This window comes from Cetorhinus maximus, chromosome 1 (genome assembly GCF_964194155.1).
Source record: "Cetorhinus maximus chromosome 1, sCetMax3.hap1.1, whole genome shotgun sequence".
NCBI classification, from domain to species: Eukaryota; Metazoa; Chordata; class Chondrichthyes; order Lamniformes; family Cetorhinidae; genus Cetorhinus; species Cetorhinus maximus.
Genome location: NC_135879.1, coordinates 211,733,459 through 211,745,207, shown reverse-complemented (window position 1 = coordinate 211,745,207; position 11,749 = coordinate 211,733,459). Strand labels below are relative to the sequence as shown.

Below are 11,749 nucleotides of genomic sequence, written 5' to 3'. Positions count from 1 at the left end.
AAATGGTTTCCCAAACTTCAAAAAGAACAGAAAATACTGGAAAAATTCAGCAGGTCTAGCAGCATCTGTGGAGAAAAACAGTCAACATTTCGAGTCCGTATGACCCTTCTTCAGAACTATTGATTTGAAAATTGATCGTGCCACTTCAACAACATCATTTGGGTTTTCTTCAGAGGACAGCTGTCCCTCAAGTCTGAGCCTGAATTGTTTGTAGCACTCTGGATGCCAGTTTCTACACATCTATCCTTCTTGAGGGTCTAGTGCATGTTGGTCTTATTTTCAGTGAGATAGTAAATTTCATCTTGGAGTGTAGCACCCTGTGGTCCATAGAGCTCTTTGCTCCTCTCATAACCCTGGTGATCATAACACATTTATATTGCTCTGCCATGTGATGATGAGGTCAACCTGATGCCAGTTTAGACCCTGGGTGCAACTAAGTGTTTTGTAATTTGCCTTCGGTCTAAAGATGGTGTTGGTGATTGACATATTCCAGCTAGTGCAAAGACTCAAGGGGCTGAAGAACAAATTTCGGAATGATAAGGTTTGGCACAACATTGAACATGAATTTTTAAAAAAACCCACTGATGTATGAAAAGAAACAACTTGCTAAGCAAAAAAAAGTCAAAATAAGAAATTGATTTTTAAAAAAAGAGTAATAAATAAGATGACCATTCGAGTGTGAAAGGGTAAGAGTGTGTGTGTGTCCAGCTCACTCCCAGGCTCGGGTGCTCACTCACTCACCCACTGTAAGAGTGGGTGAAAGAGAGTGATGATATGTGCGGTTGAGGTTGAATGACAGCCCTGAGACAGAGTGAGCCAGGCACACACTCTCCCCTCCCTCTCACACACTCACCCCTTCCTCTCACACAATCACCCACCACTCTCATACCCACACACTCTTCTCACATGCACACTCACCACTCTTAAGGACACATAATTAACATTATAAGAATGGTCAGTCCTGTATTTGGATGGGTAATAAGAGTAGACAGGTCAGTCAGGTATCTGGATTGGATGTTTACAGTAAAAGTGATGTCAATAATCCATATGGATGGGTGTTCAACGCTCCAGTTTTGCTAAAACAAATTGGATTGTGCTGTAATCTTAGTTAAAAATCTACCTATTGTATGGTTCAGGGACATTATGTGCAAAGCACACACCTTCTCACACCCACTCACCCTCACTCGCTAATTCGGCAGGGAGGGGGTGCAATGATAGGGGGCGGGGAATGTGGCAAGAGCCGGGGAAGTGGGAGAGATCAAGGGGAAAGCGGCGAGAGCCTAAGGAAATTGCAGAGAGCCGCTGGGAAATGGGGAGAGAGCAGGGGAAATGCGATGGGAGCTGGCGGAAGTGGGAGAGAATGGGGGGAAATACGATGGGAGCTAGGGGATTGTTGTGAGAGCCAGTTGGGGAAACAGTGAGAAAGCTGGTGGGGGGGAAGCAGGGTGAGAGCCAGGGGGAAGTGGGGCGAGAGTTGGGGGGCAAGTGGGTGAGAGCTGGAGAAGCGGGGAGAGAAAATGGGTGGAATATGCGAGTGGGGGGGGGAATGGGGAGAGAGCTGGAGGAGAAAAAATGGTGGGAATGTGCAAACAGTGGGGGAGGGGATTTGTGGAGAGAGCGTTAGGAGCAGGGGCGTGCAGGGAGAGAGCTCTTTAGCCTGCCTATTGAGAAGAATGTGTAGTCTACTGATAGATACGTTAGCTGGCTCTCCTCCTTCAAGCAGCAATGTCAATATTGTGTTACGATAGCTACCTGTCAACCAGAACAATTCTGCATTGGGGTTGGGAGCTGTTGTCTTTATCAAGTAGAGTTCATATGTTTCAAGAAGCTAAATAGTTTCCTTTTCTTCTTTTTATCTCGCCTGCAATTTACTATATCGTACGGGTGCATACTAAAGGAGTGCACTTCAGGAAATAACTGGATGTGTGTGAAGAAGTCGGTAAGGTGTACACACAAGACACACCTGCGCATGAGTAGATTACATTGGAGATGGATTGGCCAGCCCCACCTTCTCGGTCTTGCACATCTGTTCTTAATGGCTTGACAAGGAGATGCGGTCAACTGCAGTGGATGATCAGCGCCTTCTGCGCCCAAGCTAATGAACTTTGCAGCTGTCCATAGAGCTGTGCTGCAATGCTTTCAATTCCAGTAAGGGAATACCATTTCCTCTGCTACATCCGTCAAAGCACTTTTTTCTTGTGCACTTGAGAGGGTGGTTTGAGATGGGCGTTCTCCCTCATGTAGACACCAGCCCATATGCTACCCTCACACGGCCTGACCCGCAAACTGACAGTTACCAAGGTGTGGCCACTGTTGTGCACAAGTAGCTACATGGAGCCACTGGTGAGAGCTGGGTATCGAGCACCAGGTGTAGTTATCCATCCAGCTATGAAGTAGGATATGGCTGACTCCTGCAAAAGGGATTACCTCTAACAGACATTCCACACATCCCTTTCCAGCATAGACATGTTAAATGCATCATGTTTAACTTGATTGGATTTTTTGATGAGGTAACAGAGAGGGTTGATGAGGGTAATGTGGTGTACATGGACTTCCAAAAGGTATTTGATAAAGTGCCACATAATAGGTTTTGCAGAAAAGTTGAAGCCAATGGAATAAAAGGAACAATGAGAGCACAGATACGAAATTGGTTGAGTATCAAGAAACAGTAGTGACGAATGGTTGCTTTTCAGATTGGGGGAAGAAGGTACATTATGGGGTTCTCCTGGTGTCGGTACTGGAACCCTGTTTTTCTTGATATATATAAATGACCCAGACTTGGGTAGGGTGGTGGTCTGTTAAGTTTACTCGGAGTCCGACTTGCTGAGTCAATATGCACTTTTTAACATGCATGCTGTAGTCTGAGTTCATGAATATTATGATGAGGCTCCAACGTTCTTTCCATGGCTGACCAGCAATCTCTCCTGCCTGCCATTGGTGTGTGTCGGAAGGATTTGCAAATTGATACTTAACCTGTTTGGCTGTGTTATGCATGCACCTTCCTTGGCCATTAAGACCTGGAGTTGGACTTGAACCTGGAGCTTCTGGCTCAGAGGCAGGGACGCTATCCACTGCACCACAAGACACCCCAGACTCGTGTAGAGGGCACGATTTCAAAATTTGCATATGACAAAAAACTTGGAAGTACTGAGAGTTGTGAGGATAGTGATAAACTTTAACACAGTAAATTGTGAAGTGATACATTTTGGTAGAAAGAGCGACAGACCTTATAGAAAGGGGTACAATTATAAAGTGCTGCAGGAGCAGAGGTTCTGGGGGTGGAGGTGCACAAATCATTGAAGGCAGCAGGGCAGGTTGAACAAGTGGTTATAAAGGAATACAGGATCCTGGACTTTGTAAATAGAAACAGAGTACAAAGACAAGGAAATTATGAAGAACCTTTATAAAACAGGAAGGATGTAAAAGCTTTAGAGGACGCAGAAAAGATTTGAGAATTATTCCAGGGTTGAGGGACTTTGGAGTGCATGGATGATTTATTTAAGTACATAGTTCCTCGTTTTTTTGTGCAGCCATGCTTGTGTTGTAACTTAAAGGGGCTGACTTATGTGCAGCCGGTGCTGTGAATTTCAGGTAACTGTGCAGCTTACATTTATATAGTACCATCAGTGTAATAAAATATCCCAAATATACATTATAAAACATGACACCAAACCACATAAGGAGATATGTCAGATAGCCAAAAGCTTGGTTCAAAGGAATGTCTTAAATTGGGATGTTCAAGGTGTTAGAATTAGATGAGTACAGATATGAAGGTTATAGGGCTGGAGATTAGAGATAGGGACTGCAAGCCATGGAGGGATTTGAAAACAAGGATGAGAATTTTAAAATCAACACGTTGCTTGACCAGGCCAATGTATGTCAGTGAGCACTGGGGTGATAGGTGAACAGAACTTGATGTGGGTTAAGACATGGGCAGCAGAGCTTTGGATGACTTCAAGTTAGGAGGGTAGAATGTGGGAGACCAGCGAAGAGTATGTCAGAATAATGAAGTCCAGAGGTATAAAAAGGCATGAATGAGGGAACATTTAGGTCCACTAGCCGAAAAAAAAGTATCTGGCCTCATCCCACCTTCCAGCTCTTGGTTTGTAGTCTAGGAAGGCACATCCAAGTGCTTTTTAAATGCAATAAGGGTTTCTACCTCTATCATCTTTCAGACTAGAGTTTCAGAATCCCAATACCCGCTGGGTGGAAAACAAATGACTAGACTTCCCTCCAATCCTTCCAAGATAATTAGTCATAGGCATCTGTCTGTTAGAGAGACAAGTGGTTATTTAGTTTAACAGGCACCACTGTGGATCAGGCATGGCAAGGCAAGGAAGCAGGCCTCTATGAACTAACACAACCTATTACTTGAAAGCTATACCCTTTGATGATTGATCTCTGCTAACAAAGAGTGGACAGGAAGAACCTATCTAGCCCCTCAATTTTATTCAACTGCTAAATTGCTCTCAGCCTCTGCACCAAAGAAAATAAGCCCAGTCTAATTGTTCTCAAGCTAAAATTCTTCATTCCAGGTAATATCATCTCTTCCATACCTTCTCTGTGATCACATCCTTATAATGCAGTTTCTACACTGTAGATGGTATTCTAGCTGTAGTTTTAGTGTTAACCAGGGTTGTGAGTAGCAAAAGACAAAGGTCTGAAGCTTAGTGGCCAAAGCTAAAAAGTCAATATTTTCTGACAAGGAACCATGTAATTACAACTTTTTATGATTCTGTAGTGAAATGCAAATGCTTCTAGGCCACTTCAAATAGGTGGAATTATGAAACTTCAAGTGTTCTTTTAGTTATCCTTTTGTTTACCTTCTGTGGGTCAATGTATTTGTATAAAACCTGCAGTGACCTCAGTATGTCAGCATTCAATGCACGTAATGCAGAACATGACCATGCTGGATTATGTACCCAGAGTAGCTCATCAAAATCCACTCAGACAAGAATGGCCACTTGGTAAATACAGCAGTAATAGGCCATTTGAGCCTGCTGCACCATTCAATAAGATCATGGCTGATTTGGTTGTGGTCTCAGCTCCACTTTCCTGTCTGGCCCACATACCCTTGGCTTCCATGCCCAACAAAAATCTGTAACTCTGCCTTGAATAAATTCAATGATCCAAGCTCCACTGTTCTGGGGAAGAGAATACTACACACTGATGATGCTTTGGGTGGAAAAATTCTCATCTTTGTACTAAAAGGGTGTTGTCCTCTTGTTTTTAAACCATGTCCCTGAGTTTTTGGCCCCCTCCCCACAAGAGGAAACATCTGGGTATCCAGGTAAGATACTTTAATAAACCAGAGTTCATCAACAAAACACCTTTGTCCCTCTGCAACATAGCCGGTCTTTCACCCATTATTGCTAAAACTCAATCTGGCTCCATTTGCTTCCAGCTTGGAAATTGGTTTCCATCATAAACTCCACCCTACAAAATCCTAAAATAAAAGCAAAATACCGTGGATGCTGGAAATACTCGGGTCTGGAAGCATCGTGGAGAGAAGCCGAGTTGCTGTTTCAAATCGAACATGACACTTCTTCAGAATATTTTGAGCACATTGTTTTTATTCCACCATCTACTGTTTGCAGCCTGGGCCCTTTGGGAAAGACTGGTCTACCTTTTTTCCCACCAATATAAAACTGATTAGTCTACCTATTGGAAGCCTCCAAACTTATTAGAATCCCATCTCATGCTATTTTCTTCCGTACCAGGGGCAGATTGGAAGTCTGTTTCTGAAGTCAGCTGACAGAGGCTGAACAAAAACCAGTCAAGTTCCAAAAGTGGTTTCAAATAGTTTACTGTATGTACAGAAATTGCTGCAAAACGAGTAAAATTTAATCTCGTGCCATAAGCTTTTGCTTCTTCAGCTTCTTCTGGGAAACCTAAAAAAAAAAGAAAATTGGAAAAAGAAATCACTCCAGTGTTACCATGCAAAAATTAAAAATAGCTACTCAAAACAACTCAACGTAAAGGTGATCAACAAAAAAGTGATTATTTTGTTCTAGAGCAGTACATTGAGTTGTACACTCTGAACGCCCAGATGTTAAATTTATGAAGTGCAAAACTGCAGAGTAGAAAGTGGAGCTGAATGCAATTGCTCAGATCATAAATTAGTTTGTTTTCATGGTTAATATCCAAAGGTGTCCTAAGTTGGTCATCACTGCAACTACACATTTCAGCAACCACAGTACGGGACATATTAAGTCTTGTACCATTACTCAAATAATTAATTCAGAGAATTAACATCTAGCTTGGAACCAACAAGAAGCAGGTGGCCACTTTAATGTTGTTAGATAAGGCAAAAACTCCATACCAGTTCTTAAAAAATAAGTAATTTTGTTGTGAAATGAGAGAATGCAGGAAATACTCAGCTGTTCCAACACAGGGTTATTGACCAGAAACACTGTTTCCATTGACAAATGCTACCTGACCTGCTGAGTATTTCCAAACATTTTCTGTTCTTACTTCAGAATTTCAGCATTTGCATACAAAGAACCCAGTCATTTGATATCTCATAATTCAGGAGGAGGAAATAAGAAATCACCTTTTTCTTCTGAACAACCTCCTCCTCTGGTTTCGGAACAATCTGCTCCTTCTCAGTGAGGATCATCTCTATGTGGCATGGTGAGCTCATGTATGGGTTGATACGACCATGGGCACGGTAGGTCCGTCGGCGCATCTTAGGTGCCTTGTTCACTTGAATGTGCTCAATCACTAAGGAATCCACATCCAGACCCTTAAAAAGTAATTACTCTAAATAAATAGAATATTTCTTTATCCACAATCAAAACGATCATTCCAGTGGTCACATTCTCCTAATACTTAGTCCAAACTGATCACTCGCTACAGCACATGGCTCACTTGTTTGAAATCTACAGCAGTGGTAGTATTAGAATACCTACCACATTTTTACCGCATCAATATTTTACTACGAACAAGCACATGATAAACATCACAGTACACTCAGCAACTTTATAATAGGGCTATATTGAATGATCAGCATCTATTCAAAGTGCACGCATGATACGAAAGTTGGAAGCATTGTGAACTGTGGAGGATAGCACAGAACTTCAAGAGGACATAGACAAGTTGGTGGAATGGGCAAACAAGTGGCAGATGTGGTTCAATGTGGAGAAATGTAACACGATTCAATTTGCCAGGAAGAACATGGAGTCAATATAAAGGGCACAAGTCTAAAACAGGTGTGGGAGCTGAGGGACCTTGGTGTATATCTGCATAAGTCATCGAGAGTGGCTGGACAGGTTGAGAATGGTCAATAAAACACACAGTATTCTGGATTTTATCAATAGGCATGGAGTACAAGATCAAGGAGGCTATGTTGAACTTGTTCAAGTCACTGGTTTGGCCTCAGCAAGAAGTTTTGACTTCAGTTCTGGGCGCCGCACTTAAGGATGTGAAGGCATTAGAGAGGGTGCAGAAAAGATTCATGGGAATGGTTGCAGGAATGAGGCACTTAGGTTATGAAGATAGATTGGAGATGTTAGGGCCGTTTTCCTTAGAGAAAAAAAAGACATATCTAATAGAGGTATTCAAAATCATGATGGTCTGAACAGGCTCTCATTCAGAGCCAGTAAAGACACAATGGGCCAAATGGCCTCCTTCTGCACCACAATAATTCTCTGATTCCATGATCTCGTCTGATGTGGATGTCAAAACGCAAACCTTTTTACTTTCTCATTACACCGTTACCACATACAAAAAATCAGCCTTTTTGAAAAAAAAAGCTGAACTAGTGGCAAGGGGAAGGTTCATACAACAACTTTCTCCAAGCAGCGCTAAAATGACAACCCACGCCAGTGCCAATTTTTAAACTGACACCACACATGAGCAAGATCTGTCAGATGGGTGCAGCTACAATAACACTCAAGGTCCTCAACACTATCCAGGAGAAAGCAGTGTGCTTTATCAGCAACGTATTCACTAGCCTAAGCATGTACCTCTTCCATAACGGATGTATCTTGGCTGCAGTGCAGACTATCCACATAATGCACCATCCACGTAAATACAGCAGATATTGTAAGACCTACTGTACCTTCTCAAAACAATAAATGCCGACAATGCAAGTGACAGCAAGAGTGCATGTAAACATGAGATGGGAACTTTTTATGGTGCAATGGCAAAAATGTGAGGCTGATTCAAGACATAGAAGTAAAGATGTGGTCACTGAGAAAAATATATTGTTTTCATGTAGTCAAAGGAGTCCTGAGCTGGTCACCATCAAAACTACAATGCATTTCAAAATTAAGTCACACTGAAATAAAGTGCTCCCCAGAAAACTTCATTCAATCACAACTCAACCGATTCCACTTCTAAAGTTTCAGCAACGATGAATGCAAACATATACACTGATCAGTATCACATACCTTGAGTTCTGCATTGCTCTCTGCATTCTTTAGCATGTGCAGCAGAAATTCTGCGCTCTTTTTAGGCCAACGACCTTGTGTCCATCGCCAGGCCTTAGCCTTTACAACAAAAGCAAAAGTTAATTTATTCCACATATCATACCTCAAGTAAATTAAAAAAATATCTACTCCTGATGGGGCACCCAAATCTCCACTATTCAGCATGATTCTCGGTCTAAAAACTAACAAGGACTTCAATGGAAAACTTAGGAACGCAAGCTTGGCCTCAGGAACTCCCAATGCCTGTGCCCTAACACCCAACTTTATTTGATTTCTGGCAATGTATTTGAAGACCCTTCAAATCTAAAAACATATTCTCTTCAGAACTACTGCTGCACCCAGCTGCTAGATTATACCCTCACCAGCAGATTGTTTTCCCCCCATAAAGCCCAAAATGTGGCAGCTCAGATATTTAATTGTTTTCACGATTATTCCAAAGGTGTCCTAAGATGGTCATCACCGCAACCACATTCTGGGAAGTCAGAATTACAAAATATTCTGTTTTAAGCAAGATTCCCCAGTTGCTGACAGCAAATTACAATATAGGCAGATCAATTCTGCTCTTTATTCATGCAGTTTTCACTTTAAACTGAAGTAAGCTTACTGAAATTTACACCAATAGGAGTGTCCCTAATGCAGAAGCCAGGAACATTTCCTTATGTTTAAATAGCACAATACAAATTACTGCAAAAGGTTACTTTAGGTGATATACATAGCAACTTATATGCACGATTTACTTTCTCTTAAACTTCAAACTCACTTGTGCACACCTGCCAACTCCACCGTTGTAACGTCGGAAAGGGACACACTGCCTCTTAATCACAACATCCTTCAGGAACTTGGTCGCTTTGCGGATGTGCATGCCTTTGATTGTCTGGGCAGTCTCGCGAGTATTCTAGAAAAACAACATTTTCGGTTACAGATTAAGCTAGTCACATTCACCGCGCCAGTTAGTACAGTCTATCTGAATGTGGTCGCTCAGGACATTTAATTATTTTTCATGATTATTCCAAAGGTGTCCTAAGATGGTCATCACCGCAACCACATTCTGGGAAGTCAGAAATACAAAACTATTTACTATCTTTTCCAGTTGACCAAAGGACAATAAAGGCCAATCATGTAATGTGTAGTAGGCCAGACTGAGTATGGGTGAAAGGTCCCTTTCCTTGAATACAGCAAAACCTGTAAATCACACAACATGGACAGCATATTCTTTCATGGGAAAGAAGTGTTCCTGGCAAGGCCAGCATTTACTGCTCACACCTAACTGCCCTTAAGGTTGTTGGAAGGGGAAAGGTGTCGAGACAATGCCTCCAATTTTAGTTTTTACTGTATTAACAGATGTGTTCAATTCAATTTCACCATAGTGCGACTTCAAATCACGAACTCTGGGTTGGAAGTACAGTACATCAACCAAGCCACTAGGGTACCGCAACCAAGTCAAGGTCAACTACTTCAGCAAAGACGAGCAGTCTTCCTGGTCTGTACATTACATTAATACAGCCCCTTTACGTTTCTTGGCACTTTATTACATTGAGCCACTCAAGGTAATATTAGGGGAGATAGCCAAACATTTAATCAAAGCCCTAAGTTTTAAGGAATGCCTTAAACAGGGGGAGAAAAAAAAGAGGTAGAGGGGTTTAGGAAGGGAACTCCATAGCATGGGTCTTTGGGAGCCGAAGGCACAATTGCCAATGGTGGAGCGATTACAGTCAAGGATGAAGTGGCCAGAATTAGAAGAGTGCAGCTTTCTCGAGGTTTGTGTAGCTGCAAGATTGTAGGGATAGGTATGAGAGGCACCAGGGAGGGACTTGAAAACAAGAACAAGAATTTTAAAGTGATGAGACAATGCAATAAACCACACGAATATTTTGTTTTAAAACCTAGTCCACCCATCCCTAAATTAAGTTACGAATAACATTGTATCATTGATCTTTTGTAGGTCAAATTCATTCTGATCATTCCTGCTTATATCTTACTAGCAAGAAAGAACTTTCATAGAACAACACTGAGGTAAGACTTACCTTGAAGTGCACTCGCAAGTTGGAGCCCCTTGCCTTGCATGCTGTGAAAAAATACAAAGGCAGGTAAACCAGCTGCAATACCCACTCACTACAAGTTAAGACTTTACAAAAAGTAAATTACTTACATTTGGTGGGGTTCTCTGGGTCTAATGAATAGCGGACCATTTTCAGAGAACTAGGAAGAAAGGCAAGGTAAATTTAAGTTCATTAAATATTATTCCACACTGGAAACATAAAATTCTAAAATCTTATAGACTAACCCTAGATTTTAGTTCCACTTCTAACATAGGACTTATCTTCATAATGCTTCAGAATTACTAATGTACCCATCGACTGTAAAAGCCTTAGCAGGGCATGTGATAAGTACTTCTGCAAAGACTCACAAGTGGAAGCTCAGAATTAGAAGTGTTTTCATGATTATTCCAAAGGTGTCCTAAGAATGTCATCATTGCAACCACATTACGGAGCCCTATTCCAAGGGTGCCCCTTTTGTTTAAAAAAAAGGCAAAGTATTTAATTGTCAAACATACACCCCCAGAAGCGTATCACACTAGATAATCGATAATCAAGAATACTCAAACCGGATGGACAACTAAAGCACATGTGAACCACGATTAAAAATCAGTTCACAATAGGCGATTCGCAACTCGCCAAGATAAAGACCGAAACAAAAAATTAAGTACGGAATAAGAAAAGCCGCCCAACCGAGTCTTTTCATTCGGCAGCTGCTGTGTGGGTTAAAGCCGAAACCTGGCAGCTTCGGGCCCACCTAGAAGGCGATTCCGCAGCTGTTGCAGACGAATATCCAAGATCGTCCAACATAAACCCTGTAGCCCCAACATGTAAAAAAACTCAAAATCAAAAGGGAAAAACTCCCAACATGAAGGCTTTTCACTCAGTCCGGGGCCCATCCAGGCAGCCATTTTGTTGCGCGCTCGGCCTCTGCAGCTTTCAAACCAGTTTTGAACTTTTATATTAAAAACTGATTCGAAAGGCAACATCGAGCGGTTAAAGTTGTTTATCGAGCTGTGGCACCATTGCTCGTGAGGATGTGGTATCTGGGGTTCGGATGGCTGAGATTGGGAGTGGATTGTTTATCTGTCTTAACCCCCCATACTGTCCCTGCCTTACACTCACCTTCGGCCGCCAACAGGGAAAGAGGGAGCAGAGGCTCACGGGACCACAAATCGCAGGGCTCCTCTCGCGAGACTTCCCCCCTCTTCCTGACGCACGGCCTCTCGCGAGACCTCCCCATCATGACGCCTCTGGTTTGCTGCCAACGCCGGGCATGCG

The 11,749-nt window shown here is 42.3% G+C and overlaps 1 protein-coding gene and 4 non-coding genes across 5 annotated transcripts; all 5 read right to left on the bottom strand.

The window, feature by feature from the left end:
• Positions 1–5,785: 5,785 nt before the first annotated feature.
• On the bottom strand, positions 5,786–10,911 carry rpl17 (ribosomal protein L17). The gene is made up of 6 exons (XM_078552670.1): positions 10,582–10,911; positions 10,457–10,497; positions 9,193–9,327; positions 8,394–8,492; positions 6,554–6,745; positions 5,786–5,891 (listed from the first exon to the last, which is right to left on the bottom strand). Exons 1-6 carry the CDS (start codon positions 10,619–10,621, stop codon positions 5,844–5,846), a joined length of 555 nt encoding a protein of 184 aa, XP_078408796.1. The 5' UTR covers positions 10,622–10,911; the 3' UTR covers positions 5,786–5,843.
• LOC144689147 (small nucleolar RNA SNORD58) lies at positions 6,103–6,175 on the bottom strand. The gene has a single exon (XR_013578572.1). It is a non-coding gene; the product is annotated as a small nucleolar RNA SNORD58 (small nucleolar RNA).
• On the bottom strand, positions 8,832–8,897 carry LOC144689115 (small nucleolar RNA SNORD58). Its single transcript, XR_013578564.1, has one exon. It is a non-coding gene; the product is annotated as a small nucleolar RNA SNORD58 (small nucleolar RNA).
• LOC144689124 (small nucleolar RNA SNORD58) lies at positions 9,406–9,473 on the bottom strand. Its single transcript, XR_013578565.1, has one exon. It is a non-coding gene; the product is annotated as a small nucleolar RNA SNORD58 (small nucleolar RNA).
• On the bottom strand, positions 10,845–10,910 carry LOC144689132 (small nucleolar RNA SNORD58). Its single transcript, XR_013578566.1, has one exon. It is a non-coding gene; the product is annotated as a small nucleolar RNA SNORD58 (small nucleolar RNA).
• Positions 10,912–11,749: the final 838 nt, after the last annotated feature.

Excerpts from the sequence above, each read along its gene's own strand:
- rpl17 (XM_078552670.1), bottom strand. The coding sequence starts at position 10,621 with ATGGTCCGCTATTCATTAGACCCAGAGAACCCCACCAAAT. Across the intron at positions 6,746-8,393 it reads AGAGCAATGCAGAACTCAAG|GGTCTGGATGTGGATTCCTT; the intron begins GTATGTGATACT and ends TTACTTTTTAAG. Across the intron at positions 5,892-6,553 it reads AGGTTGTTCAGAAGAAAAAG|GTTTCCCAGAAGAAGCTGAA; the intron begins GTGATTTCTTAT and ends TTTTTTTTTTAG.